This window comes from Musca domestica, unplaced genomic scaffold, assembly GCF_030504385.1.
Source record: "Musca domestica strain aabys unplaced genomic scaffold, Musca_domestica.polishedcontigs.V.1.1 8, whole genome shotgun sequence".
Classification (NCBI taxonomy): Eukaryota; Metazoa; Arthropoda; class Insecta; order Diptera; family Muscidae; genus Musca; species Musca domestica.
In genome coordinates, this window is record NW_026712409.1 from 10,217,993 (window position 1) to 10,245,940 (window position 27,948).

A 27,948-nucleotide genomic window follows, 5' to 3' on the forward strand; every position below is an offset into this window, starting at 1 on the left:
AACAGGTTTAGACCCTAGGTCTATTTTCGTAATAGTAATATAATTGTCAAACTTAGATCGAGTTCGGAGATGGACAATATCGGTGCACTCCTTCTGGTACAATCCCCCACAAAATGTCAATATATATTCAAAGAAAGTAATTTACTGCACAAAAAGAGGAAGGTCAGGTGAGAAAATGAACAATATCGTTCCACTCCATCAAGTACCTCCCCCATAAAGGGTCAACATTTTGAATAATTATAATTCTTATAGAATGTGATGTGAGAACCCGATTGTCTTCAAATTACACACATCACAGTATTTTTATTAACCCAATGTCCGGTGTGAAGATGGAATCTATCGGTCCACTCCTTCTGGTACCTCCCCCACAAGGGGTCAACATTTTGAATATTCATGAAGTTCATAAAACACGAAATTAACATCCGATTCCATTCAGACTTGGCACATCTCAATATTCCCATCAACACAAGATCTGTTATAAAGATGGTAGCTCCCCCACAAAAGGTCAACATTTTGAACAATGTTTAACAGGTGTGATGCATACTTTTAAGCTGTCCCCTTGGTATTCAATTTATATGTACGAATACTAATTTATCATTTCTTCAGATCAATTTTTTAAAACTGAATAAATATTATTATTTCAAATAAAATCCAAGTGTTTTCTCGACATTTACCTCAAAACAGCTGATATGGTACGAACCAATGTTCCCCTTCGGCCTTGCAGTGAAATTCCCTCGATTATCTCTTCAATCACATGAGCCGTTTCGGTATTAACTAATTCTAAATCTTCTTTTGTTTCGACAACATTCAATTTATTTTCCATTTCTTCTTGCAGACGTTTCAATTCGGCAATTTCTTCACTCAACACCATAGCTGGCCAAAAAAGCAAAAACACAAACGACGCTATTGACGAATGCCAACAATTATTATTGTCACAAATGGCAGGCAGAACACAAAACTGTTGATTTTAATTAAACGGCACTCAAATGTTTTTTTTTTTTTTTTTTTTTTCAAAATATAAAATAAATTTAAAAAGAACGAAATAATTTCTCAAATCAAAGTCAATGACAGGGCAGAGAGAAAACTTAACGGGAAAGGGCGCGGCCTGTGTTCTTTTTTTTGGATAAAAATTTTTGTGTTAAGCCTTTGGCTGATTTATTCCGACTGTTATCCGATATTCAGATGATATGGCAATTTATAGCTTCACATATATTTGATTTCAATATTTGTTGTGCTCTCTCTAAAGCAGCGACACCACCAACAACAACAATTAAATTATTTATCCACTTCGTGTCTGATTTAATACGAGTATTAGTAACTTACTAAGTGTATCGCCATCGATGATATTTACTCTATGTTAATTGGAATGAATGGTCTATAAGCTGCAGATTTTCACAACTTTTATCTTTATTGACACAACAACAACACCAATAGCAGCAAAAAGTATCACAAACAGGGAGGTGTGTGTGCGTAAAAGTCGCTCCACATATAGGTATGTAGAGCTGTCTATAGATCTAACTGGCGGACTCCAAGTCTGTCCATTTCCAAATACACACACACACAAAGAGAAGCGTCTGTATTTTTTTTTTTTTTTTTAAAGAATTCAAAAAGGGTACAGCTATTCGCAAATACCTCTACCAAAGGTGTTAATTTTCGCCTGGCCATACTATAAGAAAATCTCTAAGAATTCGTAACGCTTGTGCTATGGTGGCGAACTTTAATTCTTCAGTTCTGCAAGTTCACAGAAAATTTGGAGTTTTTTTTTTAAATCGCTAATTAATTAAAACAAATTAAAATTGTCACGCCCAAAACTAGCTGTAATCGGAACTAATTTGTTTCGTTTGATTAGACTTCGGATACCCTAATTAAATTAAATTTTCCTTGAAAATCAAGATCTTGGTGGCCATAAATTTCAAGTATAAAACAGAGTAAGAGAAAAAGAGAGAGAGAGGAAGATGTCATGCCTAGCAAAAAATGAGTTCTCTCCTTATATAATAAGAAATGCGAGAATCGCACGGTATTGTATTTTCGACGAATTAAAATTTCTAGACCTACGAAAGGGGGAAAAGCCCGGCTGAATTGAGATTTTCCTATGGAAAACTCTATTTAGCCCGGGCTGAATTGAGATTTTCCTATGGAAAACTCTATTCAGCCCCGGCTGAATTGAAGTTTTCCTATGGAAAACTCTATTCAGCCCGGGCTGAATTGAGATTTTCCTATGGAAAACTCTATTCAGCCCGGGCTGAATTGAGATTTTCCTATGGAAAACTCTATTCAGCCCGGGCTGAATTGAGATTTTCCTATGGAAAACTCTATTCAGCCCGGGCTGAATTGAGATTTTCCTATGGAAAACTCTATTCAGCCCGGGCTGAATTGAGATTTTCCTATGGAAAACTCTATTCAGCCCGGGCTGAATTGAGATTTTCCTATTGGAAAACTCTATTCAGCCCGGCTGAATTGAGATTTTCCTATTGGAAAACTCTATTCAGCCCGGCTGAATTGAGATTTTCCTATGGAAAACTCTATTCAGCCCGGGCTGAATTGAGATTTTCCTATTGGAAAACTCTATTCAGCCCGGCTGAATTGAGATTTTCCTATTGGAAAACTCTATTCAGCCCGGCTGAATTGAGATTTTCCTATTGGAAAACTCTATTCAGCCCGGCTGAATTGAGATTTTCCTATTGGAAAACTCTATTCAGCCCGGCTGAATTGAGATTTTCCTATTGGAAAACTCTATTCAGCCCGGCTGAATTGAGATTTTCCTATTGGAAAACTCTATTCAGCCCGGCTGAATTGAGATTTTCCTATTGGAAAACTCTATTCAGCCCGGCTGAATTGAGATTTTCCTATTGGAAAACTCTATTCAGCCCGGCTGAATTGAGATTTTCCTATTGGAAAACTCTATTCAGCCCGGCTGAATTGAGATTTTCCTATTGGAAAACTCTATTCAGCCCCGGCTGAATTGAAGTTTTCCTATGGAAAACTCTATTCAGCCCCGGCTGAATTGAGGTTTTCCTATGGAAAACTCTATTCAGCCCCGGCTGAATTGAGGTTTTCCTATGGAAAACTCTATTCAGCCCCGGCTGAATTGAGGTTTTCCTATGGAAAACTCTATTCAGCCCCGGCTGAATTGAGGTTTTCCTATGGAAAACTCTATTCAGCCTGGCTGCATCAGCCATTAATTAGAAAATTCAGTTTTTCCGAATTATTTGTTCCTTTGAAAAAAAATTAAATTCTTAAGAAAAATATTCAAAAATTCCCCCTTTTTCTATGACTCACAAGGGTCTCAGGTGTAAGACCTTATTTAAAAACAAACTTCTTAAGTTTGTCAAACTTATTTAACTGGAAATTCCTTAGACTACCGGTAATTATCTGAAATTCCCTGAATATCAAGTCGTTCATTCATAAGCCATAAATTTATGGCGATCCCCAAAAAAAACATTATTCATGGCACAAAGTTTAGAATTTAGCGACATGCCAGTCAGTCAGTCAGTCATTCATCCAAAGAATGCGATAAGATATGGCGCCCGACTGAATGGATTTTTGGAGGCTCGCACATATGTATTATTAATAAGTTGTTTTTTTTTTTGGTGTTTGGTCTAGGTAATTAAATGTTTTATAACCAGAACTTGATTTAATCAAAAACACACAGATTCTAGAAAGTATAGAGAGGACAGCGAATACGGGGAGGGCCTTATCTAATCACAGATCCTCCAATGAGTAGTACTTGCACAGCGAAAGTGGTTTATGATTGTTTTTTTGTCTTATCTGTCGCATAATTTTGAGGGAATTATTATTTTTGCACATTTTTTGAGTGGTTTTTCGCTGACGTCGGATTAAGGCCGAAAAAAAACAAACACTTCAAGACTCGTGATTTTATCACATTTGATTCGATTCCTTTTCCCACCCCTCATCACCATGCGCCTACCTGATGTACTTGGCAATGATTTTAACAAAGGTTGATTTTTGCTTCGTCGAACAAAGACCTTGAACCATTTCATTGATAATCGCCTCATCGGGAGATAATTCCGTTGATGACTGTTGCGTCTGTTGTTGCTGTTTTTGTTTCTGCTGTTCCAAAGTGGTTTCTTGTAAAATTGCATCGAACTCATCGCTCGACATTAGCTGCATTTCATTGACGATTTTCTCGTGCACAAATTCGCGCAAGTCCACGCAACTACTCTCGCCGTTGAGCGGTACGCGATCATTGGCCATTTCAAGTATTTCCAGACATTTCGAATTCATATTCAAATATTTTCCCGAATTGAACGACGAGAGATACTAATGACCGTCCGTTAACAGATTTTTACAAAAAATAGAAGGCAGCTCCGAAATCTACCGATATTTATAAGAAATAAATTCACTGTGGGTCGGGCTGGGTCGAGCGAACGCCGCCGAGGGCCGCTCGACGAAAAAAGGTGTGAAACAATTTTCAATTAGCAAAACGATTTTATTTTTAATTTTTTTGGTTAAAAGTTTCCGAAAAACTTGTCTTCGTTTGGATTTTGGCAAACCTTCAGTCAAAAGGGGGAAATAATAAGAAACTGCACACCGCTCTCCGCCCCCTTCACATCGGCCAACCATTGACGAATGGGCGTCTAAACTGATAAATTAGTGTCTGTGTACACACACAGGGATTTGTTTAAAACATAGCAAATTGTTAAATAGTATTAATAAAAGGTTTCTGCATTAGCACATTTTTTCGAAAGATCAAGATTAATGGCCGGTTTTCGCTTGAGTTGTTTAAACAAAAAGAAACGCGTCCATAATTGCCAGATACAGTGGGGGGAAAGAGGCGGAAAAAATTATGGCAGGTTAAAATAGGTTTTAAAAAAATATTTTTTTTCCGGAGAAAATTGGATTCAGTAGGGATGAAGTTTCCTTATTGATTAGAGGCCCACGAAGAATTGTCTAGGATTTATAAAAGAACCACTTTCATAATTGCCACATACAGTGGGATAATGAGGGGAAAAATTATGTTTGATTAAAAAAGGTTTTCGGAAAAAAATTGATTTAGAAAACTTCCCGGAGAAAATATTACTTAGCTAGGGTGATTTAAGGTTAACCCATTGATTAGGGGGCCTACGAAGAATTGTCTATGACTTTTGGAGGTCCCCCAGGGACAATGGCATTTTCATACCCTCAAGCATATGGCTACAGGGGTATATATCATTTCATACAGTCAAAAAGTGTCTCATCGAAATAATGGTTTACGACCCTATGTCTCTTTGAACCAAATCCGTTTGAGGACATTTGGAGTCCTTCCCTTTGTTTGACTGCCTATTACGCACGATAACTCTTGATTTGGTCCAATTTTCCAAAATTATAAAAATTTTGAATAAATTTTGTAAAAAGTGACATTTTGCACGAGGGTCAGTCTTGCTGTGGTAAAACTCGTTTTTTTTATAAATTTCTACGGGTACGAAAAGTACTAAAATGTACTAAAAATTGAATACCTTGTATTTGACAAATGGAATGACCAGGAATTCTGAAATTTGAAGTGAGAATCACTAATGGAGTGCAGGATAGATGTACCAAAGGGTATTTGGAAATTCGAACTTAAAGGTTACGAAATGTTCTAAAATGTTACGAAACTGCTAAAATGGTACCATTTGGTATTATGTGAACGGATAGAGCTAAAAACTTGAAATTTGATTACAGAATAAAGGTTGAAAAGTAATTTTGATATATTAAGGAGGATTTTGGAAATGTGTACTAAGTGTACGAACTGTACTAAATGGTACTTAAGTTGGTACAATTCCGTTTTGGGAGAACGGAAAAGCTGGAGATTTAAAATTTTGGTATTGGGATCCTTTTTGGTAGGTTTTGGTAGGTGATAAAGAGGAGCTTTTGGAAATGGGTACGACAAGTGCACGAAAAGTACTAAATAGTACCATATTTGGTACAATTTGGTATTGGATAAACAGATAGTGCTTTAAATCTGAAATTTGGTATTGAGGTCGCTGTTCATATATAGCCTGGACATATGGGGGTGGTTTCGGAAATGTGTACAATAATTGTACGAATAGTACCAAAAGGTACAAAATTTGGTATTAGGTGAAGGGATAGAAATAAAATTCCGAAATTTGATATTTAAATTACTGGCGGTATCTATTTTTGAAATTTGGAATCGAGTTTGGAAATGCGTCCTGTCCTATGTGTGTACAAAGTTTGTATTATATTTCTTCGATAGGCACTAAATGGTACTAAATTTGGCAATGGGAGAAATTACAGAGCTGAAATCCTAAAATTTGATATTGAGGTCTCCGTTGTCTGGAATTAAGATATGGAAATTTGTACTATAATTGTACGATATGTACTAAATGGTACTAAATTGGGTATTGGGTGAAGGGTAAGGTCTGTAATCTTCAAATTTGATATTAAGATCTCTGTTGGTAAATGGAATTGAGACATGGAGATGGTTTTGGAAATGTGTACTATAATTGTACGAAAAGTACTAAGTGGTTCTAAATTGGGTATTGGTCGAATAGATAGAAATAAAATTCTTAAATTTGATATAAATTTACCGATGGTATCTGTTTTTGAGATTTGGCGCTGGTTTAGAAATTCGCCCCACATTTGTACGGGACTAAATGGTACTAATTTGGGTACTGAATGAAGGGTTAGGTCTGGAATCCTCAAATGTTGTATTTAGATCTTGTTGGTGTATGGAATTGAGATATGGAGATAGTTTTGAAGACAGGTTCTATAATTGTTCGAAAAGTACTAAGTGGTACTAAATTTGGTATTAGGTGAATGGATTGAGCTGCAATCCTCAAATTTGATATGAAGGTCTCTGTTGATATCTAGGATTGAGATATGAAGATGGTTTTGGAAATGTGTACTATAATTGTACCAAAAGTACTAAATTTGGTATTGGGTTAAGGGATAGAGATAAAATTCTTAAATTTGATATTTAGATATATGTTGGTATCTGTCATTAAGATATAAAGGTGGTTCTAGAAATGCGTACTAAATTTCTTCGAAAAGCACTAAATAGAGGAAAATTACAGAGCTGAAATCTTAAAATTTGATATTAAGGGATCAATTTGTATTTGGAATTTAGATATGGAAATTTGTACCATAATTGTGCGAAAAGTACTGAGGGGTACTAATTTTGGTACTGGGTGAAAGGATAGAGCTGGTATCCCGAAATTTGTTATTGAGGTCTCTGTCTGAGGTCTCTGATTGAGTATGGAGACGATTTTGAAAATGTGTACTATAATTGTTGAAAAAGTACTAAATGGTACTAAATTTTAATCAGTCTTGATATTTAGTACAGAGAGTTGTAGATTGTTTTGGATATGCGTACTAAACTTATTTTGGTATTGGGTGAAGGGATAGGGATGTAATTTTGAAATATTAATATTGAGGTCACCGTTGGTTTTTAAAGTTTGAAAAATAGCTTTGGACAGAAAAATTGGATGTAAGTCCAGTGCGCAATGGTTTTACTTATATCCTCCTCGGTAAACTTCAAAATGAAAGATTCTGAAGACTTTTTGGTGTAAAGGGTAAACATTTTCCAATGTTTCTTTCCGAAAAAGTAAAACTTGAATAATATATAAAACCTTGAGAATCTGAACATTTTGGAACGATGTATGAAGTTTTTATTAAAAAATGTTGCTTTGTTCAATATATTATTCAAGTTTTCCCTTTTTCGAAGAGAATAATAGAATTTTGAGTACAAAAAAGTTGGACACGAAATTTAAGGTAGACTTTTCGAAGACAAAGTAGCAGACACTTGCTCGTTTTCTACAAAATTTTGAGGAGACCTAAGAAAAAAGTTCTACAAAGTTCTGGGGACCTAAGAGGCCCACAGAAAATGTTCTATACAATCTAATTGGGCCCAGAAAGCCTGTTTTTTTTTTTTTTTTTTTTTTTTTTTTTGTAAAATTATATCTTTACAAATAATTAGAAGTAAGAAACATTAAGAATATTTAAAAAACATCTTCCATACAGCTCTGATTCTTACTCTATTTATTCATCCTTGGAGACCTAATTTATTTAAAATAGTCAAAATCCTTTCTATAGATTCTGACTATTTTAAATAAATTAGAGGTAGGATGTTCAATATTCGACCAGATACCTAAATTTCTCCCTATTCTTCCTTTCGCTTCAAGGAAATAAAAATAAATTTCTTATTTACGAAATTAACTCATATGACTCAATAATAGATTTGAGTAAATATTTTCGTTACAAGTTAAAAATAATTATTATTTTTTTTTTATTATTACAAATGAATAAATGAAGTGTGAAAAAAAATATTTTTTGTTTTTAAAATCGCAATGTCCACTGTTATTATTAACATTTTTGTTTTGATCATTTGCATTTGTTTTGAACTTTTACATGAGCACAAGTGATCACGTCAATACATTTACATTTTGGGGTGTATTCACAAAATTTATTAACACATTTCGTACTACCACCAGACATCAAACACACGCTCTCTCACACACACACACACACCTATACAAAAAAATGTGTAACACGTTGTTGTAATTTACAATATTTATTGAAAACAAAGTGCAAAATATGAAAGTGCATGTCTGTGTGGGGGAAGAGGGGGAGGGCATGTTTACAATTTCTAAAAATAATCTGAAAGTGTGTTAGTCGGGCTAAGAAAATGTATAAACAGAAGATGAAAAAAAAAATTAATAAAAACAAAAAACATTTGTGCAAATCAATCACTCACACACACACTCCCACCACTAACACACCTTCTTTACGTTTCTTGAGGATGCTCTCTCAAAACTATCTGCTGATGGTATTTAGAGGATATCTATTGCGGTGATATTTGTTTGCAATGTGAATGAGAATTGTTGTTAAACAAATAACAATGAAGGACAACAATTGTTTCGTGTTCTCTTTGTGTGATAATAACAACTAGCCGCCACCTATGTGGCTTATGGGTGTATGTCGGTATACGTATATCTTTTATAGACAATATTTATAGGTAATTGGAAAATGGTGATATAAAAACGTCAATTACTTACCGGGGTTGTTCGCTTGAAGGATTGCTGGTATCGTAAAAGGATAGCTTACGATTGGCAAAGACCAGGTTCATCAAAGGTGCAGCCCTCAATTTTCGCTGTAATGAGAGAAATGAAAGGAAATTAATTAGTAAATAAATAGGGGATATGAAAATTAATTTTAGTATTTTTTTTTCGAATTTTTTCTTTGGAAAATTTAATGAAGGATTTTGAAGACTTAAAAAAGGCTTAAAAGACATAAAAATAAACAAGTAAAAAAGCAGCTATGTTCGACCGGGCCGAACTTTTTATGCCCTCCATCGTTCGAAAGGAAATTTAAATTTTTCAAAAAAAAAAAAAATTCGCAGAAAAATTCCGCTCAAATGAAAATCTTTATATGGAAGCTATACAAAGACGAAATTTAAAGCAATTCTGGTGAATAATTCCGCTAATATCATCAAAATAACAAATAAAAGTGCCAGCTATTTCATCAACGAAAAGAACACCTTAAAATTTTAGATTCGGTATAACAGTTTGTTTTAGGTCTTTTAAGTACTCGAAGTGCACAATTTTTTTCAGTTTGACCAACATTTTTTAATCAAAACTTCAGTCATCGTTCCAAAATTTTCAGACTTTCAAGGTAATATATATTATTCAATTGTTTCCTTATTCGAAAATAATAACAGGAAAATGTATACCTTTACCTAGAAACCAACAGTGACCTCATTGTCAGTACCAGTACCAAATTTGATAACATTTATTACGCATATCCAAAACAACCCCTATCTAGACACAAACAACGATACGAAATTTGTACCATTTAGTACTTATTGTACAATTATAGCACATATTTCCAAAACCTCCTCCTATCCTAACCTCAGATACCAAAATAGACCTCAATATCAAATTTCGGGAGTCCAGCTCTGTAATTTCTCTCTTTATCAAATTTAGTACCATTTAGTACTTTTCGAACAACTATAGTACGCATTTTCAAAACCAGCTTCTCTCAACTACAGACACTAAAAGTGACAGCCAAATCAAATTTCGGAGTTCCAGCTCTATCCCTTCACCAAATGCCCAATTTAGTACCATTCAGTACTTAGTACTTTTCGAACAATTATCCATTTCAAATACCACCTTCATATCTCAGACAGCAACAGAGACCTCAATATGAAATTTCGGGATTCCAGCTATATGAAGTTACCAAATACTCAATTTAGCACCACTAAGTTCTTTTCGAACAATTATGGTACACATTTCCCAAAACCACCTCCATATCTTAATTCCAGATGCTCACATAGAGCTCATTATCAAATTTGAGGATTCCATCTCTATACCTTCACCAAATACCAAATTTAGTACTTTTTGCACAATTATAGTATATATTTTTAAAACCACCTACATATCTTAATTCCACATAGTTACAGAGAGTTCATTATCGAATTGGAGGATTTCAGTCCTATTCCTTAATCCAATACCAAATTTAGAACCATTTAGTACTTTTCGTGCAATTATAGTAAACATGTCGATGTCTCAATTACCATTAGAGAGCTCAATATCAAATTTAAGGATTCCTGCTCTATCCCCTCACCCAATACCAAATTTAGTACCGTTTAGTACTTTTCATATAATTTTTGCAAAACCGTTCCATATCTTGATTACAGATACCAACAGTGACACCTATATCAAATTTTAGGATTTCATCTATCTCTTAACACACATTACCAAAATCATCTCTTTATCACAAAACCTACCAACAACAAAATTTCAAAATTCCAGCTCCATCCGTTCACCCTAAACCAAACTATTTTGTAAATATGGTACCATTTAGTACAGTTCGCAGACCTAGTACACATTTCCAAAACTTCCTTCATATACCAAACTTACTTTCCAACCTTGATTCTGATACTAAATTTCAAGTTTTTCACATAGTATCAAATTGAACCCTTTTTGTAGCCCTAAAGTTCGAATTTCCCAAAATCCCTATTGGAACATCTATCCTGCATTCCATCAGTGACTCTCATTTCAAATTTCAGAGTTCTAGCTCAATCCGTTCGTGCAATACAAAGTATTTAATGTTTAGTACATATTAGTACTTTTCATACACTCTTAGTACGAATTTCCAAGAACCAAGTTATATCCCGCGCCTGCGCACCAAGGTTAAACCTACTGCAAAATGTCTAGTTTTCTGATTCTCATTCAGTCACATATTTCACTACTCCTTTATGAATATGGATGGTTCGAAGAGTTTAACACTTCCTAGGCAATAACATTTTGTGGTCCTTCAAGATTAAATAGCACACAGGCAAATATTAGGCTTTGCAAAGTTGGGGCAAAATTGGATTATCCTTTCTCTTTTTGTGCAGGAAAATATTTTTTTTTTGAAAATTTCGACCTTTTGTGGGGGATGTGCTAGAAATACGAGATTGCCCATCTCCGAACTCGACCTAAGTTCGATAATAATATTACGATGTGCCAAGTTTAGAACAAATCGGATACTCCCCCGGCAGGCAGAAAGACGGACGGACTGACATCGCTAGTCCGACTCCAAATATCCTGAAACGGATTTGGTGCAAAGAGACCTAGGGTCTAAAACCATTATTTCGATGAGACACATTTGGCTGAGGGTATAACAAAAGAACAACATATTCGTTATTTTGCGAACATGTATGTAAAATGTCTCTAAAAGTAGAGGAACCACTTAAGAATGGCCAAAACGTTCAAGTGTCATGACGTACAATGTACTGTCACACCCATGCACAATTTAAATAACAAAAACACATGTTTAAGCGCCAACCAAGAACTAAGCGGATTATGGCAAACTAAAATTGACCTACAGTAACCCCGCATGCCAAAAGGGAGGTCTGTCCGTCTGCCTGCCTTCTCAAATGCAAACAAAATGGATATCTGCTTAAAATGCTGTTCTCATCGGCAAGAGACATCACTTCCAGCAACAACAACAATATGTACAATACTTATACGTCACTTGTGGGGAATATCAATGGCTAAAGTGGCTGCTTTAGATTGGTCAGATACGGTTGGGTTAGGTCAAAATGCAAAATGTAATAATTCACAAAAATTAATTTAAAATAAATGTGAAATTTCAATAAATTTTTGAACTTTTTTTAAATGGTTTACGCCGTGGAATTCCAAGAAAATTTTTTATAAAAAAATTAATAAAGGCCTCGATTATTTCTCATTAACATTCAATGGATCGAAAATATCAATGCGAAATTTTTTTTCGAAATTTTAATAACTTTGAAGGAAATTGTGTTCTCCCGAGACCCACGAAAAATGGCCCTATAAAAAAGTGTTTATAGACCGTGACAACCAATAAATTTTCTCTGTAAAGATTTGGGGGCCAATGAAAAAAGTTCCATAATTTTTGATAGGCCAGCTGTGAAGATGGGATATATCGGTCCACTTTTAATTATACCTCCCCCACAAAGGGTAAAAATTTGAAATTCCATGAAGCTCATAAATAACGAAATTAACATCCGATTTCATTCAGACAGACATGGTTGTTTGTCATTTTTTTAGTATTTTGTTTATTTTTAAGATTCTGCAGGAGATATTTAAAAAAAATTTGTTATTTTTAAGTTTCTCAAATGCTTTTTTCAAAACTGCTGTTGTTTTGTTTTGGCCGCCGTCTCAGATAATGTCTTATCTCCTACGCCGGCGAATCCCTGAAATCTTCCACAGAAACAAGAAGAACTGGTGATGATTATTTTTATTTAATGATCTTGTGGGCGAAATGCCACCCCATCACCTCTGCAAACCCGAATCGAGATAACCGGGAGTGTTTTTTCGAAAGCTTATCTCTAAGACGTGTAATTTGCCATAATATGTCAACACCAGACGAGGCAATGGAACAAACAATCTAATCACGCTGTGTGCCTTCCTCGAGCTACTACTTTGTTGTTACTCAGGTTCTCCTAGAATATTTGTTATATATATATATATATATGTGTGTATAAGGTTGCACGCACCTAAAACCCCTCGTTGACACGTGATGCGTAATTCTTTTAAACAAGCAGCTTGTAACCATGTCAACATTTCAAAGCTTTAAATAGGGAGGGCAACGTATTCTTTGTTGCTGTTGTTCTTCTTCCATGGATTACACTGTAGGAGGGCGTTCCTCTCTGGTTGTGCCTGCCTTTTCTAATGACTTCATCGCCCACCCAATTTGAAGAAAAGGTAGTTAGGTGAAATGTAAATAAATTAATGTATACGTAATTAAATTGAAAGCTTAGCCATGAAAGTGCGGGCCATAATTGGGTTAGTGTCAATACCGGCAGTGGGAATTTGATATGGGTTTCAAATATGTCATTTTTAATTAAAGCGGTGGTTTCAATTAATTGAGCAATGTTTAGAGACCGATTATTAGTTCTCTTGAACTGGTTCCACAGTTTTGATGGGAAATTTGAGGATTGTTTTTCAGGTCGGAGTCCTGTACATATTTCTGGGCACTTTTTATAAAAATGTTTTTTAAAGATATTGGGTTCAATTTAAAAAAAATGTAAAATACTTTCGACTGCCTGCAAAATATTATTGAAACATTTCCATGAGTCTCCGCAACCTACAAAATTTAAAAAAAAATCATAGCCTCCCAAATTTTTTGGAGATTTTTTTTTTTTTTTTTTTTTTTGTAGACCTATGTGACTTATCTAATTTAAAGAAATTATTCTTTTTCAAAACTCAATAGCATATTATCTGTAAGCCTCCCTGGCCTAATAATATTCGACTAAATGTCTATTTTTTCCACCGTTTGGGTGAGATTAATAGAATTTTTTCGAGGGTTCCAAAACCCACTTTCATAAAAGGAATTCAAATTTTTATAATTTTTTTTTTGTAGAACTTTGAGGGTTAAAATATTATCGTGGGAATCTGATTCTATCAAATCAATATTTTACAAAAAGAAAATAAAACAAATGAAAAAGTATCAGTCGGTTTTGTCGACAGATGTATACCCTCAGCTATCGTCCGTTTATTTAAACATATTTTGGCATCCGTATTTATTATTCATCATGTTGAGCCTTTATGGGGGAGGTTCCCAAGGAGTTGGCCAATATTGTCCAACTCCTCCCTGAATATTATTTGGGATTATATCATATTTGATATTGTTCGGACTATATCACTTGATATGAGATATGCAATAATTTTTTGACAATGTTGAAATGTGCATGAGGTACCAGATATAGTGGATCGATGTGTTCCACTTCATCTAATACTAATAAAATAATTGGGACCTGCAAAATGTAAAGAAAATCGGATAACAATTTTCAGTTTTATGCGTATAATTGCAAATCAAAATTGTATCTTTTTGTGGAGGAGGAGGTATCAGAGGGAGTGGGCAGAAAAATTCATTCACATCAGATCTCCTGTTGAGGGAAATACTAAGATATACCATGTTCGAATGGAATCGCTGACATTTTTCGCAAGTTATGAGAGATCTAAGTATTTTAAAGTGTGATCGTTTGTGGGGGAGGTACCACTAGGGGTAGGCCTATATCTATCATCTTCACACCATATCTTGTATTAGTAAAAATATTAAGATGTGTGAAGTTTGAAAAGAATCGTAAGCTTAATTCGCATTTTTAGGGCGTTTTGTTATTTAGAAATTTGATCTCTCTGTGGGGGAGGTACCGGAAGGAGTAGATCGGTATATCTCATCCAAATCTTGTGTTAATAGAAATATTGGGATGAGTGAAATTTATTTCACATTTTATGAAAGATATAATTATTCGAAATTTTGACCTATTGCAGGGAAGGTACCAGAAGGTGTGGTCGGATCTTTATCATATTTATAACATATTTTGTATTGACAGAAATATTGAAATGTGCCAAGTCTAAATGGGATCGGATGTTGATTTCGGGGTTTTTTGATCTTCATGGATATTAAAAATGTTAACCCTTTGTGGGTGAGGTACCAGAAGGAGTGGACCGATATATCCCATCTTCACATCAGACCTTGGGTTAATACAAATAAATGTGATGTGTGTAATTCTGGATGCTTATTCGGATTTTATAATCGTTTTGGTTATTCAAAATGTTAACCCTTTGAGGGGGAGGTACCAGAAGAAATGGTCCGATCTCTATCATCTTTATAACAGATCTTGTGTTGACAGAAATATTGAGATGTGCCAAGCCAAAATGGAATCGGATGCTAATGTAGGGGTTTTTTGAGATTCATTGATATTCAAAATTTTAACACTTTGTAGGGAAGGTACCAGAAGGAGTTGACCGATATATCCCACCTTCACAGCCAAACTTGTTTTAGTAGAAATAGTGGAATCTGTGTAATTTGAAGATAATCTGACACTTATATCACATTTTAAAAGAGTTACAATTATTCAAAATCTTGTCCCTTTGTGGGGGAGGTACTTCATGGAGTGAAACGATATTGTCCATTTTTGCACCTGACCTAGCACTGATGCAAATATTAGGATTTGCAAAGTGGGAGCAAAATCGGATTATCCTTGGGAGGTACCAGAAGCGGTGAACCGATATTGTCCATCTCCCAACTCGATCAAACTTAGACAATAATATTACGATGTACCAAGTTTAGACCAAATCGGATACTCCCCTCGAGAGTTATCGTGCGCACCAGACCGACAGACGGACGGCATTCGCTAGATCGACTCCAAATGTCCTGAAACCAATTTTGTCCAAAGAGACCTGTGGTATAAAACCGATATTCCAATAAGGCACATTTTGGCCGTATCTAATGATATATACCCCCTGTAGTCATATATCCGAGGGTATACATATTTTGTAATTTTCAATAGGTCCCCAAGAAAGCTTTTTAAACATCTCCGGGTCCTTAATATTTTATTTTTTCAAACTTTGCAGCAAATTTCTTGGGCATCTGTGACCTACAATATTTCATGGAAACATCATCGTGAATTTGAGAGTGTTAAACAAATTTTTGAAAATTTTTCCTAAGCTTCATCGACTAAATATTTTCTTGCGCCGCTAAGAACTTTCAAATTTACAGAGAATTTTTCATGGTCCCATATAGTATTTCGAGGACCACTGAGTCGTACAAAAAAAAATTAAATAAATCCTTTAAGAGCTGAGCTTATGAATTATTTAATCTCCCTCTGAGGAGAACATTTTTATGTAAATCCTTCCAACTTAGCAACATTTTTCATGGGCCTTCGCGCACTTCAACGCCCACAAAATATTATACTAAGAAATTTTTTTAAATGCCTTCAATGTGTATACAATTTGGTATGCAATTGTTCCCGGTCCTCCGAGATCTCCAACATTTCGTAGAAAATTTTTATGGGCATCAGACGATTTCTGTATTTTTTCAAGACATATGTGACATATAAAATTTTATAGAAAATGTTCTATGTGGACCTCCGAGAAAATATATCATTATTCACCGAGATCAAAAAACATTTTTCTTAGAACCATTTTTGGTCTTATAGGCCTATATAATTTTATGGAAATGTTTCGGTGGTGAATTTAAAAAAAAAAAACAAATTCTTTAGGATTTCAAAGACTATAACTTCAAAGTTTCATAGAACTTTACGACCCTCTGAAGTTTTAAACTTTTTATAGAAAACTTTCGTGGAATTGGAGGAACCAAAATCAATAAAATTTAAATTTTAAATATGTGTCGGAATGCACAGAAATAAACCGATTTTAAGACAAAGCAACAATTGAACTATTTTCTCTCTCGTTAGGCTTACATTATCCAAAGAAACTAATGGCAGTTGGGGCAGTTTTTTTTATCCCCCCAACCTTACAAAATTTTATGGATATTTTTTTTCTCAAAAGTATTAAAAATCCATGAAATTTCAGGTATGGGTTCCCAGCTGAAAGAATAAATTTTTTCTCACTATTTAGGCAACCACCATAGATCGGGTCAATTGTTACTTGGAAAAGATAAGTTTTGGCTATAAGTCTAGTGACAATCATTCTACAAGTTTTCATCGATCGAATATTCTGCTCAATTTTATTAAATCAATCAAATATTTTCTAGTACACACCCCCTGTGATACTCGTGGATCCGAGTGATACTCGTGGATCCGTCTCTCCAAAACAACCTTTCATAATCTCTGGTCTGAAAGAATTTTGTACAAAATATGGAATTCCCTTTTTTTTGGGAACTAATCTTGTCGAAAGTTTTTTTTTTAATTATAATCCCTTCCATAAATCCCAAAAATGTTCAATGATACCCGTAAATAAGAACCGCGGTTTTTTCTTCTTCCACATTCCAAACCGGTTATCAATTCGTTTTGCCATCATAAATATGTTGAAGTCTAAAACACAATGTGCATCATTTCATTTTTTCAATGCCAAGTTCTAGATTTCATAGTTGTTGTTGTTGTTGCTTCTTTGTTTTTGTACTATTAGATATGGTAAGAAAAAAGTTGTTAATTGTAGTTCATTTTTTTCATCCGCACCCAACACGTGTGTGTTTGCATGTTTCATTGAGCGTAGTGTGCATGTGTGTTTGTGTGTGTCACAAGACCAATCACATTTTTTGTTTTTTTTTTTTTTTCTCTTCATTTGGTTTTTTTGGGGGGCCTGTTTAACTTTTTGTTGTTGGCTGCTGAAAAAGTATTTCTCGTGCTTAATTCTTTTTTTTTAAATAATTCACACAATGTCTTAAATTTGAGTGGTTGTTGTTGCTGTTGTTCCGCTGAGTGATAAAAAAGAAACGATTGTTGTTGTGTACCTACTAAATGTAGCGAAAACCAGGGCGGACGGGAGAGAGGTGCAAATGATGTCTTTGTGCAAAAAACGACTTAGGAAAGGTATGAATTTGAAATTGTTGTTTTGTGGATGACGAGACAGACATACATATGTATACATACAAATATAAATATGTGTATGTATGTATTATATTACCCAAATTTTTTTTTGCCAAGTTCTTCTAGCTTTGTTGTTGTACATTTTGCCATAATTCCAACAAAAAAATTCTGTGTCGATCAAAAAAAAAAAGAATTTTGCATTGCTTCCTCAACAAAGTTTTATTTTTGTTGTTTCTTTGCTTGGCATCTACTTTTTTTTCATTCTTTCTTCTTCTATTTTTTGCTCAGTTGCTATGTCACAAGAACGTGCCCCCCTTGGTTCGCCTGCCTTTCTTTGCCAAAACTTGGCGGGGAATTTTGATGGCAACAACAATCACACATCTGGAACAAGTTCATTAGACAAAAAAATATTTTTTTAGAAATTGTTATTTAATTTCTTTTAATTTTTATTTTTACTTATATGGATGAAGGTATTCGATTCGACACATAACGAAAATATGGTTTTACTTCCAAACTGAAGATTATTTGTCATTATACCCTACACCACAAGGTGGTCAGGGTATTATGTCTTTGTACATTTGTTTGTAACAGGCAAAAGGAAACGAGAGAGAACCATAGTTCCTTTTGGTGATCTGCATAGAATCACATTCTGAGTCGATTTAAGCATGTCCGCTTGTCTGTCTGTCCATGTATTTTTGTAAACAAAATGCAGGTCGCATTTATTATCCGATTGAGTTGAAATTTTCCAAACAACATTTGTTTGGCCCAAGGACGAACCCTATTGAAATTGGAGATAATCGGTAAAAATTAAGATATAGCTCCCATACATATCTTCGTCCGATTTGCCTTTTATTGTGCACCAAACGTGTAATATCAGACCGAATATTATGGAATTTTGCACATACAACCAAATTATGCCTCAAAACAGTTATGCCAAATTTGATCGAAATCGGTTCAGATATAGCTATAGCTCCCATATATATTTTTCATCCGATTTGTTATTTTTGTAACAACAATATTTGGGGAAATATATCAAATATAGCTCAGAAATACATTTGCTAAATTTTATCGAGATCGGCTCAGATTTGGATATAGCTCCCATATATAACTACGTCCGATTTACCTTATATTCTGCACCAAACGTCTAATATTTGCCCAAATGGGACGGAATTTGACCCTTACGACCAAATTGAGTCTAGAAGCTAGTATGTCAAATTTAGTGAAGATCGGTTCAGATATAGCTATAGCTCCCATACATACCTTTTATCCGATTTGTTACCCACAGCCGTAATATGTACTCCATAACAACGATATTGAGGGAAATATATCAAATACAGCTCAGAAAATCTTTGCCAAATTTTATCGAGATCGGTTCCGATTTGGATATAGCTCCCATATATATCGTTATCCGATTTCAAATTAAGTGTGAACCAAATGGGCAATACAAGTCCGAATTTAAAAGATACAAATGCTTCGGCATATTTAGTCCTTTGAACCCTAAATTATAAGCATAGCGTGTATTATTGAATTCTCCCATAAAAACTTAATTGTGATGCGGAGCTCTACTAAATTAGCAAGGTGGTGTAGGGCCCCGCCCGACTTTAAGACTTTCTTTACTGTTTTTTTTTTTTTTTTTTGGAGGTGTTAGTCATCCATAAATTTATGCATTTGCAAATTTTATTTTATTTCATTTTTTTTCTGATAAAAAAAGAACAGCCAGACAATGAACAAGTCTTGTGATCGAAGGCAAGGCAAGGCAAGACAAGAAAAACAAATTTTTGTTTCAGAATTGTCAACAAAAGACGTCAATATCTAGTATCTGTCAGGTTTTGCATAGCGGACATCTCCTACTTAAAAAAATTAATATGTATGCACATGTGGGTATTATTATTTTTTTGAAAACGTTTTTCGTTCGAAAACAACATGAACCTCACATGATTTCGGAAATAATAGATTCATAAAAACAAATATTGTTGTTGTTGTTGTTTTCATTTTTGTCTGCCGTCTGAGTTTTGAGAGATCATAGATCAATGTTTCTTTTTCTTTACCTAATAGCCTAATTCCAATTAACATTAAAATTCGTTTTTTTTTGAATTTATAAACAGACAACGCCGAGACGCTCGGTAAATAAATCGAAAAAAAAATGCATTAATATCGACAAATATTTGAATTTATTATTTGGATTTTTGCACGAATAAAAAAACCGGAATTTAACTTTCTAGAAATAAACAAAAAAAATTGTCACAAGGGGGACTTAGTCCAAGCATATGGTAGCCCTAAAAAATCCCCCACAATTTTTAGTTTTGGGATTTGCAAGGTGAACATTTAAAAGAGTAGGTTTTTTAAGAAAATAAGGCAAAAAGTAGGGGAATAGGTAATTTTGACAAAAATAAAAAAAGGAAATCTGTGTCCCTCAAATTTTCATTTTTACTAGTTTCACGATTAACAAGAGTATGGGAACATATCAATGCACAATTTAATGATTTTGATTTAAAAAATATTTCTTAGACACCAAGACTTAAAAAAGCATTCGCTGAACCTAAAGCCTGTAACTTTTTAATATATTTTTTTTTAACTTTTAATATTCTCCACCATTTTGAATCATGAAAATACGGAGTATCGGGAGGTACCGTCATATGGAGGCTATAGGAAGACGCGGACGATTTTTTTTGCCATAAGATGTAATATCCGTTAAGATCTTTCAATATGAAAATTATCAGATATCAGATTTCTGGTTAAGAAATATTTAGATAAAGATAAGTATTGGAAATTGTGACCCTTTGTGGGTGAGGTACCAGAAGGGGTTGGCAGATATCTATCATCTTCACAACAGACCTAGCGTTAGCAAAAATATTTGGATGTGTGAAATTTGAAGAGAGTTGGATGCTTATTTCGATTTCTTTGAACGTTTTGTTTTTCAAAAATCTTGAAACCTATGTGGGGAGGTACCAGAAGAAATGGTCCGATCTCTACCATTTTTATAACAGATCTTGTGTTGAATAAAATATTGAGATGTGCTAAGTCTGAATAGAATATGATGTTAATTTTGCGTTTTATGAGCTTCATGGATACTCAAAATTTTAACCCTTTGTGGGGGAGGTACCAGAAGGAGTGGACCTATATATCCCATCTTAACAGCATATCTTGTGTTAAATGAATTAATGGGGTGTGTGAAATATGAATAGAACCGGCTGCTTATTTCGGATTTTATAATCGTTTTGGTTGTTCAAAACTTTGTGCGGGAGGTTATAATAGATCTTGAGTTGATTGAAATATTGAGATGTACCAAGTCAAAATGGAATCGGATGTTGAAATCGCGTTTTATGGATTTCATAGGTATTCAAAATGTTGATCCTTTGTGGGGGAGGTACCAGAAGAAATGAACAGATATATGCCAATTTCACACTAGACCTTGGGGTAATAAAAATATTGCGACGCTTACTACAGATTTTATGATCATTTTGATTATTCAATACTTTGACCTTGTATGGAGAAGATACCTGGAAGAATGGTCCCATCTCTACTATCTTTATAACAGAGATTCTAGCTTCAAAATAGTAAAATAATTGATTGCCCGCTGGATTTTGGGAAATTGTTACTAAAAGGATACGAAAAGTACTAAAAGGTACAAAACATTGATATCTTTGTATTGGCATGAGCTAGATTTCTGAAATTTTGAATGAGTGTATTTGATGGAGTGCAGGATAGATAAACAAAAGGGTTTTTGGAAATCAGAACTTTAAAGTTACGAAAAGTTCTAAAATCGTACTAAACTTCTAAAATTGTATCATTTGGTATTATAAAGACGGATAGAGCTAACAACTTTTGGTATTAGAATCATGGTTGGAAAGTGAAGGTGGGCATATATAAAGCGCTTAAGGTGTAAGTACATAAAAAGCTTGAAGTCATGGCTAGGCATATTTTGTGATATTTTATAGAGCCTGCCGTTCATTATAAGTTGGCATTAATATGCCTAGCCATGACTTATATATATATATATTATTATTATTATTATTATTATTATTATTATTATTATTATTATTATTATTATTATTATTATTATTATTATTATTATTATTATATTATTATTATTATTATTATTATTATTATTATTATTATTATTATTATTATTATTATTATTATTATTATTATTATTATTATTATTATTATTATTATTATTATTATTATTATTATTATTATTATATTATTATTATTATTATTATTATTATTATTATTATTATTATTATTATTATTATTATTATTATTATTATTATTATTATTATTATTATTATTATTATTATTATTATTATTATTATTATTATTATTATTATTATTATTATTATTATTATTATTATTATTATTATTATTATTATTATTATTATTATTATTATTATTATTATTATTATTATTATTATTATTATTATTATTATTATTATTATTATTATTATTATTATTATTATTATTATTATTATTATTATTATTATTATTATTATTATTATTATTATTATTATTATTATTATTATTATTATTATTATTATTATTACTATAATTATTATTATTATTATTATTATTATTATTATTATTATTATTATTATTATTATTATTATTATTATTAGTATTATTATTATTATTATTATTATTATTATTATTATTATTATTATTATTATTATTATTATTATTATTATTATTATTATATTATTATTATTATTATTATTATTATTATTATTATTATTATTATTATTATTATTATTATTATTATTATATTATTATTATTATTATTATTATTATTATTATTATTATTATTATTATTATTATTATTATTATTGTTATTATTTAAAAGTATAAATAATATTTTCAAATTCTTCTTATTTATTTGTCACATTCTCGAGAGATTGTTTTCCTTGTTTAAATAATTTTATTATTAATTCTTTTTTTATTTATAAATTTCCCACAAAATGTTTATTGGCATATTTTTTTAATTTCAAAAATAGATTGAAAACTGTGAAATTATTTGCCAGAAAAACATGTTTTCCTAATTTTTTTTTTTGTATTTATTTATTTATTATTTTTTTTTTTTTTTTTGACTGACAAGTTGCCAATTCCGACAATATGTTGATCCATTCAAAAAAGAATATATTTTTGATACATATTTTATATATGTATGTATACAATTAATATATATTTTATAAATATATATGTATTTCAACTTCCATTACGTTTTTCCCATCATTTTTTCATCATCAATTTTTTAAGACTTTGTTTTTTTTTTAATTTTATTTTTGTGCCACCGCCCCCCAAATTTGCTTACGGTTTTACGACATGACGCATTTGTTTCACGCTCTGCAATAAACGTTTCGGGTTTTTAATGCTCTAACAACATTTGCTCTAATCAAACATAGACAGAATTGTGTTTATCTGTCATTCGTTCACTCATTGGGGTAGTGTAGATTGTTTTTTATGAAAGTTATCACAGAGTGAGTTTTGAGGAAAAAAAACATTGTCGTTTATTTTTTAATTTGCAACAGTAGTTAGTTTCATTTTTGTTATCAGATTTAATAAATCATAAAAAGAATGTACCTGTTTATATACACACTCTTGTGGAAAATTTTGCACCAACATATTCTAATTATAGAATAAAGTTGGTAGCAATTTTTATTAAATGCTAGCTTACAATTTTTATAAAGATAAAAAACTGTCGACGAGAGAGAAATGGCTTTGAAGGAGTTTCACGAAAAGTGAAAAGTCTATTTCGCAACTTTTTGAAATTGTTTTTTTTTTTTTTTACCTGAGTAATTTCAATAAATTTGAAAAAGTGTAGAACAGATACGACGTGTCAGGTAGACATAAATGAGAATAAGAAGAACACATCTCTAACCGTTGCTATGAAATATGCCCTTTTATCCAGCTTGGCACCCCTGAGGCAAGATTTTTGCAAATGTTTGTTCTTATGTATTTTGTTTGCCATTTGCCATCGCAATACCTATGTACTCTTTTAAAGCTTTCTTCTATCATTCCTCATCTTCATCATTCAAACGAAACCAAAGACTGCCTCAAACTTTGCCGCTAAAAATTAGTTGTGTGGCTTTGTTTTGTTTCACTCTTTGATGTCGGCACAAAAAAAATGGATTTTGCTAGTTTTGCGAAGTTTCGAGAAGTTGAGTCATGTCATATTTTATAGTATTTTATTTTTTGAAAGCTTGCGGCGAATACAAACATTAAAAAAGAATTTGAAAAAAGTGTGTTTATTTCTGTTTTTTGTAGATGAAAGATCGAAAACAAAGATCGACACCATTAAACAACCCCCCCCCAGAAAAAAGAAAGAAAGAAACAAAACAAAAAAGTAATAAAAAATGAACAATGAAATTACCATTTAAAAACAATGGACTTTGGAATTGGCATGCCCACATAGACATTTATACATCAAACATAGAAATTATTTGGGAATATTTGGAAATTAAAAATTTGATTTTTGGGATAAATTTTCGATCCATGAAAAAGAATGTGAAAATTTTAAAAAAATTAATTTGAATTTTATTTGAAGTAAAATTAAAATTTTTTGTAACATTTTGAAAATTTGGCGGCTAATTTATCTGGATACTAGGAATTTCAGAAATAAATTCAAAACAAGTTAAATAGTATCTGCCGGTTTTGTCGACAGAGTTATGATTATTCACACAGTTGACCCTTCATGGAGGGGGAAATTTTTGGAAACTGTGGAAATATGGCTGAGGGTATAACAAATGAAAAATCAGCTAATTTCAACCGGGCGAAACTTTTAATACACTACAACATTTGGAAGAAACCATCAAGTCTTTAAAAAAAAATCGTTGGAAATGCCTGAAAAAATATTAGAATACAGTATATCGGCTGATAATTATCAGAAAAGAAGGCCAATTGCGAAGTCCAAAACCCAATTTTGAAGTAATTTCGTTGAAAAATTCACGAAAAATCGTTAAAATATCGAATATTAGGAGTTGCCGTTCTGTGGGGATATACCAGGATGTGGCATGGCAATTTTTTTCATAGGAGGTAGTACTTGCAAAAATTAGTTTGATTTTTATTTTAAATAAATTCAGATTTTTTTATTATTATTATTATTTTTTTTTTTTTGAAAATTTGATCGCTAATTTATTTGTGTACTAGGAAATCAGATACGGATTTCCGACAAGGTGAACATTTAGAAAAAACTTATAAATTTCCAAAAAAAATCAATGAAAATGTCTGAAAAATTATCTAAATTCGGCATATTGGGTGGTACCAATGTGGGAAATTTCAGCCAAAGTAGGCCATTACGAATTCCAAAAAACAATTTTGAGGTAATTTCTTTGAAAAATTCACGAAAAATTGCGAAAATATCGATCTCTCAATTCCAAAATTGAAATAATTTATGTGAAAAATGGAGCTAATTTAGGGGGTTATAGTTGTATGGGAGCTATACCATGACGTGGACCTGTGTAAGCGCAATTTCTGTCAGGGAAAATAGTACCCATTACAAACTCAAAATACCAGATTTGAAACAATTCCAGTGAAAGGTGTGACGCAGGTCATCACAATACCGAACTATACCGAGGTACAGTTATATGGGGTCTATACCAGAAATTGGGCCTACGTGTACAGCTCTCTCTACGTTTTCTAGATACTGCGAACACAACTTCCCGAAATCGGTATAATATTTTGAATAATACACCCAAAAATCTTATATCTATGGGAACAGTAAAATGGCTAAACGTGAACCCTTTCCAATGCCAAAAAGTCTTAAAACACATCTAAGTAAACTAAGTAAACTCGTTTTGCTCGGAACCTAAAATGATTTTTCAGATGGACATAGCTAAATCGCTATAGAAACTTGTGCTGATCAAGAATACACAAAGTTGTCCGAAATGTATATTTTGGGGAGTTACAAACGGAATGACCCTGCATACTACTATATTCCACTCTGCATCATAAAAATCTATGCTGTATCTGATGTTCGGTATCAAATATCATTGTTGAGGAGTGCATATTACGCATGTGAGGGACTTTACCACCAAATCCAATGAAACATATATATGGGAGCTATAGATATATCTGAATCGATTTTCTCAAAATCTGAAGTAATTCTTCGTAGGCTGTATTCGGTCGGAAGTTCAACAATTCACTCCATTTGGGCTGATATTAGCCATTTGGTGCACAATAAACCTGAAATCGTATAGAGGTATATATGGGAGCTATATCCAAATCTGAACCGATCTTGATAAAATTTGGCAGAGGTATTTCTGGGCTGCATCTGGTACCAAATATCATAATTTTGGATTGTATATTAGGAATATGAGGGACTTAAACACAAAATCAGATGAAACACATGTATGGTAGTTATAGCTATATCTGAACCGATTTTCACCGATTTTGATATACTTGCTTCTAGTCTGAATTCGATCAGATGTGCCAAAATTCAGGTCTTTTGGAATGATATTGGCTATTTGGTGCACAATTAACCCGAAATCGGTTATATAAAATAAGATCTGAACAGATCTTGTTAAAATTTGGCAGAGGTATTTCTGTGCTGTATCTGATATCTGGTACCAAATATCATTCTTTTGGAGTGTATACTACGATAGAGGCTATAAAATAAAGAGTTATATCCATGTCACGTTTTTTTTTTTTCATCTCCCAAAACACACATCCATTGATTCATAAAGTGCCTACATACATATCTTGAATGTTTTCTTTAAATCTAATTATTTTATTTCCAAATTGTGGCTGACAAATCAATAAACTCCAAATCACAAACATCCATCAAAATAAGTCTAAAAATAGCTACCATTTCAATTGTTTACCTTTGCACCACCACTACGACCAATCTCAAAACAAATAATATTGACATTTAATGATCATTTAATGATGGTAGTGGCCGATACTCTACGAAGCAATTTTGATTGATGCGAACAGGAAGTAAACGGAAAGTAAATATAACTCTATGGTTTTGCGTATAAATAAATCAAAGATATTCAAAATTGCTGTTTTTTGCATTATGAAATAAAAAAGCAGACACACGCACACACAATTCGCACATTGATTGGCACATATTTGCTGACAGTGGCAAAACTGTGGATTCCATTCATTATTTGTCATACAGCAAAAATGCTCACTCAGCATTTGCGTCTTGGCAAGAGATGACAATCTACTAAAAATATAAACAAACAAGTTAACAATGCAATCTTCGCATCGGAATTTCATAGACAAGCTAAAAATATTTTCAAAAAATAGTCTTGGAATCTGGTGACACCCAAAATGGTACACAATTCTACTTCATTAAAGACTAAACAAGGAAAAACGCTGTAAATTCGTCCAGGCCGAACTTTGAATACCATCCACAATTTGGACATTTTGGAAATTTTCAAAAAAAAAAAAAAAAAATAATAATAATTAAAAAATTTAAATCGTTATAAATTCTGCCAATATCTCAAAAATACCGTATACAGGGAGTTACCGGTCTTTTGGGGTCTATACGAATACGTGGACATGCAATTTTCTGTCACAGGCTGTAGTACCCATTACGAAGTAGAAATACGAAATAATGTACCTAAAATCATCAAAATACCGAATATAGGGAAGTACTGATATTAAGGGGCTATACGAAGACCTGCTTAGGCAAGGCTGTAGTTCTCATAAGGATCTTCAAACACAAAATTTGAAACATTTCCGCTAAGTAATGTCGCTTAAATCAGTAAAATATCGAAAATAGGCAGGTACCATTTTATGGGGGCTATACGAAGACGTGGACCTGCACAGACAATTTTCTGTCATAGGCTGTAGTTTCCATTACGACCTTTAAATGCGAAATTTGAAACAATTCCGGTGAATAATGTCGCTAAAATCATCAAAATCGCGAATATCGGGAGGTGCCATTATATGAGGGCTATACGAAGACGTTGACCTGCACAGACAATTTTCTGTCATACGCTGTAGTATCCTTTGCGAACTTAAAATACCAAATTTGAAACAATTCCGATGAACAATGTCGCTAAAATCATCAAAATACCGGGGCTATACCAAAACGTGGATCTACCTGGCCAATTTTCAATACCAAAAGTCCTGCAGACATAATATACATTTGAGCAAAATTTTATCAACCTATTTCATTCGTTCGGAAGCTAGAGTGATTTTCACAGACGGATAGACGGACGGACATCGCTATGGTGGAAATCTATCCAATTTGGTGTGATATTACA

The 27,948-nt window shown here is 32.9% G+C and overlaps 1 protein-coding gene across 4 annotated transcripts in view; it reads right to left on the reverse strand.

Annotated features, from left to right (window-relative positions):
- Positions 1-27,948, reverse strand: part of LOC101890121 (glutaminase kidney isoform, mitochondrial) — a 53,104-nt gene that overhangs the window by 23,059 nt on the left and 2,097 nt on the right. For 2 of the 4 annotated variants that reach the window (XM_005174810.4, XM_005174812.4), the window contains exon 2: positions 8,994-9,088. In XM_005174810.4, the coding sequence (XP_005174867.1) occupies positions 8,994-9,088 (95 nt within the window). Of the gene's footprint in view, positions 1-674; positions 1,175-3,928; positions 4,504-8,993; positions 9,089-27,948 lie in introns of those variants that run through there. The other 2 variants (XM_005174813.4, XM_020038409.2) reach the window with 2 other exon arrangements.